The 4,992-nt window shown below is 43.9% G+C and overlaps 2 protein-coding genes across 3 annotated transcripts in view; both read right to left on the reverse strand.

The window, feature by feature from the left end:
- The window catches only part of COPS6 (COP9 signalosome subunit 6), a 182,919-nt gene that overhangs the window by 41,138 nt on the left and 136,789 nt on the right, over positions 1 to 4,992 (reverse strand). The window lies entirely within an intron of this gene.
- CNPY4 (canopy FGF signaling regulator 4) overlaps positions 1 to 4,992 on the reverse strand; it is a 6,410-nt gene that overhangs the window by 932 nt on the left and 486 nt on the right. Inside the window, exons 2-3 of the mRNA XM_069063308.1 lie at positions 541 to 667; positions 291 to 387 (exon numbers count right to left, since the gene is read on the reverse strand). Coding sequence (XP_068919409.1) covers positions 291 to 387; positions 541 to 667 — 224 coding nt within the window. The remainder of the gene's footprint in view (positions 1 to 290; positions 388 to 540; positions 668 to 4,992) is intronic.

Below are 4,992 nucleotides of genomic sequence, written 5' to 3' on the forward strand. Positions count from 1 at the left end.
GGGTTGCCATGGTCTCACTCTGACCCTGGGTGAGGGGAGATGTGGGAGGGAGGAAAGAGGACTCTGGCAGAGTCAGCCTCCTTTGTTTCTATTTTTCTCTCCTCTTCCCTCCCTACCCACAGAAGATCAAGGGCTGAGGCAAAATGGGAGAGAGTATGGGACATGCCAGGGGTAGAGGCCTTGGCAAAGGATTCTAGGAAGAGGAAGAACAAAGAATGGTGCCTTTGAGCAGTGGGACTCCCATGGTGGTTTGTTCCATTAAAAGGCAAGCAGGGGGAGATTTATTTTACCTTGGCATATCTGAGGGAACCCTTATGTTCAGCATGGACGCTATAATCCAGAATCTGTTCACACAGGTTCTCAAGGGCCTCTTCCAGACGAATCTCCCTGTGGGAGAGAGAGATGGGAGACAATGGAGAAAAAACAGGTGACTCATTGGAAATTATGGGGAGGAAGAAAGTTAGGGAATGATTTATAGGGCTATGTAAGGTATGAAGCATTAGAGGTACCATGACAGAAGGAAAGTCAAGGGAGACTCACGAAGTGCTGTAGGGGACTCGTCTCTTCCTCTTGCCAGTGTCTAGCACCTGCCCTAGTTCTAGCAACTCCCGAGACCGGCTGCTCCGGTTCAGCTCCCCCTGAAGCTCCACGCTCAGGATTTTACAGACTGTGGGGGAGAAAACAATTGCCAGAAGAATGTTAGAATAAGACACATAGCAGAGTGCACTTGGGGGCAAGTTCTGGGCAGCCTGGTGTGATAGACAATGCGCTGGTGGGGTAGTAAGGAAAACGTGGGTTCAAATCCCATTTCACACACCAATTAACTTCTCACTCTCGGTTTCCTCATCTTTAAACTGGGGCTAATACTATCTGCAGTATCTACTTCAAAATTTTAAATATCTTATAAAATGTCAGTTATGATTATTAACATTATTAATTAGTTATGTGACCTTGAGAAAATCATTTTACTTCCCTGGGCCTATGCTTCCTAGTGAAACAGAGAAGTTGGAAAGAGGTTCACTAAGGTCCGTTCCAGTTCAAAAAATGTATCAGTTCCTAAGGGTGGCTTGTATAAACTAGAAGGTGGGAAGGGTAGGGAAGAGCAGGGGAGTCAGTTATTAGACAATGACTGAGCATCCCTTCTCTTCATTGTGAAAAAGGCATTCACCCTGTCCTAGACATATTACCATATACTGACACCAGAGACCTTTCCTCTTATGCTTTTCTTAGCTCGCCTCCAAATGACCCCCTTCCCTACAACTCCATATAAGATATGCTTTAGCAAAAATTGATTATACTTCTCCTCAAATCTGCTCTTCCTTCTGACATAATTATCTCCATCCATGGCACCACCATTCACCATGACCTCAAAGTTCTTTCCTTTCCTCTTATCCCATCCCAACCAGTTGCCAGGTCCTTTAACTCCTACCTCTTTGCTATCTCTCAAATCCATTCCATCTATTTGATTCTTACTGATGCCACAAATTCTCATTCTCACTCATTTGGACTATTTCAATACCCTCTTTATTGGTCTTACTGCCTCTTCTCTCATCCCTCTTCAGTCCATCCTGGGTACAACTACAGGACTCTGACCATCACTATTTAGCATTATTAAGAGCCTACCAAGCACTATGTTAGGTGCTAAAAATACAAAGACAAAAAGCCAAATAATTTCTGTCCTCAAGGAGCTTACAAAGGTATGAAGAAGAATAGAGAGAGTAAAATAAATACCTTCGTGGGGGAGAGCACTAACAAGTGGGGGGTGAGGGTAGAAGGTAAAGAGAATGACTCTGAGCCAGAATTCTTCAAGAGGCAAAGGTGAGGAGGGAATATATTCCAGGTATGGGAGAGGGGGAGTGTGGAGTATAATAATCTATACAAAAATGAAGGTCAATGGCATGTGCTTTCATGCCTTTACTGACTGTGTTGTTTCCTATGCCGGGAATGCATATTATAAGGGGAAGAGACGGGAATAAACATTTATATACTGCCTACTAGGTGTCAGACACTGTACTAAATGCTTTACAAATATTATCTCACTTGATCCTATGATATAGGCAAAAGAAATGTTTGTTTTATTGTACTGTTTTCACTCTACTTATGTTATATGTGTGGCTGGCTAGTACAGCGGGTTGAACACTAGACATGGAGTCAACAGATCCAAGTTCGAATTCAGTGTCAGATACTTACTGGCTGTGTGACCTCATCCAAGTCACTTAGCCTCTGTCTCAGTTTCCCAATTTGTAAAATATCACCTCCCAAATCTGTTGTAAGGATAAAATGAGATATTTATAAAGCACCTTGTAAACAGTAACTATATAAATGCTACTTATTATTATTAATGTCAATAATACCTTTATTATCCTACTCTGAAGCTTCATGGTGGTTCTGGACTCTTGAAGACCATGTTGGTAAAGTACAGCCTTGGTAACAGATGGTACAAATTTGTTATCCAAGACCAGCCTAAGTGGGAAGAGGCCATAATGTTGACTATTAGGAGACGTATTTTTTTCCCCTCATAACTTCTTATGAAGACCACTGATTAAAGGGGTGTGTTGGGGGCTGCCTTCTGTATCAAGTGAAGGGCCACACTTATGAAATCAGATCTGAAACAATGAATTCCATCAGCAACACTGAGTTCACCAGGGAAAAGGACACTAGTTGTGCCGTCACAGGCGAATCAGTGGAGGATGAAGTTCATAGTGTTCACAACGTCTGTAAAGTCCAAAACTCTTTGGGGATATCCTTCCCAAACATCCCCCAGTTAGGCAATGTAACAACCACCCTAGTTCCTCCTTGCTAGTTTATGGGCATCAAGGAGTGGCTGAATCACCTCCTCTCTCCAAGGAGCCAAATGGCTTCTAATTTGGAAGCTTCCAAGCTAGGGTGGAGACAGGGCAGGGTGTTCACAACTGCTGCCATGAGGACTAAAAGATTTCTAAGGTCCTTTCCAGCTCTAATATGCTTCTTCAAACCCCATCTCCAACTTGGTAGGCCTGAATTACAGTTTCTGTCACTTCTAAGGCATGGGGTCAGAGGCATTAGAGTTTTTTTACACTTAAAGAAATTGTCATTTTGTCCAGGTGGGAAATACTCCCCTTTTCAAGGCAGAACACAAGCCCTCTATAGCTTAGTAGTTGATCTTTAAGAGTTGCTGGGTTGTAAAAAATCATCACTGGGCCAACCAGGTAATAAACTTCTCCCAGTTTAGTTAGGCTGGTCCTTTGATGAAAGGCTAAGAGTTCTTAGCTGGACCAGTACTGGCAGCCTTGGGCGAATAGGTCCCAGCCCACCCAACAGGGAGTTAAAGTAAATAGTAACTATTTACCTGGAGGGTCTTCCCATCCCAGTTTGGTGGTGTTTTTTGTTTTTTTATTAAGGGAGCCATCCCTAGACTCACTTCTTAAAGAGACCAATTCACCAAATGGGCATTACCTCGAACAAAGTGAGAACCTGAAAAGACCTTAACCTAAAAGGACCAGATGGCTCTGGAGGACAAAGTGAGGCTGGTGACCTTGCACAGCCCCCCCTCACTCAAATCAAAGTCATGTCTTCATCTCTCCTCTTCAAGGTGGAAAGACAAATACAACAAGTGCAAGCCTTTCTGGTTTGGTAGGGCTTCCTATGTTTTAAACTCCATCTCTGTAGCCTTCAAAAACCCATCGATGCCACAATAAGGCCCTAGAATTGGGTTTTAGTGGAGGGTGGGAGGCTCACAAGAGTGGTGAATTTCCCTGTTCAAGGACCAAAGGACCACTTAAACTACAGAAACAATAACCAATGGGCAACTAGGTGGTTAAGTGGATAGTTAGGAAGACCTGAGTCTAAATCCAGCCTTTGACATTTAATAACTTTCGTTACCCTGGGCAAGTCATTTAACCCTGCTTGCCTTCAGTTTTCTCATCTGTAATAAAGAGTTGGAGAAGGAAATGGCAAACCATTCCATTATCTTTGTCAAGAAAACCCCAAATGGGGTCATGAAGAGTCGGACACAACTGAACAACAACAAACAATAGTCAGTATTTATTGAGGGTTTTTAGTTGACTAAGTCCTTTATGTCCACTTCTCCTAGTCCAGAGAGCAAGGTAATATGACAATTATCATCCCCATTTTACAGCTAAGGAAAGAAAGGTACAAAGGAGGCTTGGTCAGCAAGTGGCAGAGACTGAATTCACCCCTAAGTCCCAGAGTCCAGGAGAGGCTGCAGTGACAGTGATGAGGTATGGGCTCAGGGAGCCCCCTGGAGCTCTCCTTGAGTCCTCGGGGTACAGGCTCTGGGAACCTCCCTTGGACTCTAGATTAAATTGTCTCATTTGATGAGACATTTGCATGAGGCAAAAAAGCCTTACATTGTGGCTGGGCCCAGACCTCTAGCCTAGTTACTGACAGCTGTTCATCTACTTCCCACCCTTGAGCCTATCAAAATATCAATACACCCTTGAACTGGCCTAGCCCACCATAGTCTGTAGCCTCCAGCTACTTCTCACCCTTAATCACTCAAGGACCTCATTAACTCCTCCGGAAGACCCTTCCCAAACTCCTCCTCTAGACCACCCCTAGATTCCTCCCACAACCTTCTGTATGTAAGACCCCATCTCACAACATTTGGTGTGAGAACTCCATAGAATGCCATAGAATAGTGAGAGCACCATAGAATGACCTAGCACAGACTTACTCTGTGTCTAGTACAAGCGAACTTTTAATAAATTTTACTTTTCTTTGGCTGAGAAGACTTGAGTAGAATTCATGCGGCAAGACCCGGAGTGTTGGTATTTTGGGGTCTCCAGGGCAACCCTAACCTTCTTAGTGGGTAACCTCTTCAACGAGAAGGTGAAATACAGCAACATAGTTCTTTAAAGTTTACCAAATGCTTCCCCTACAACAACCAGGTCCCTAGGCGGGATAAGTACCATGCCCATGTTACAGATGGCTAGACAAGCTCAGAGAGGTAGATTTGCCTGTAGCCACACAGCGAACATCAGTCTCCATCCC

This window comes from Petaurus breviceps, unplaced genomic scaffold (assembly GCF_028583685.1).
Source record: "Petaurus breviceps papuanus isolate PSGF00001 unplaced genomic scaffold, PetGlider_PUasm1.0 90537, whole genome shotgun sequence".
Taxonomy (NCBI): Eukaryota; Metazoa; Chordata; class Mammalia; order Diprotodontia; family Petauridae; genus Petaurus; species Petaurus breviceps.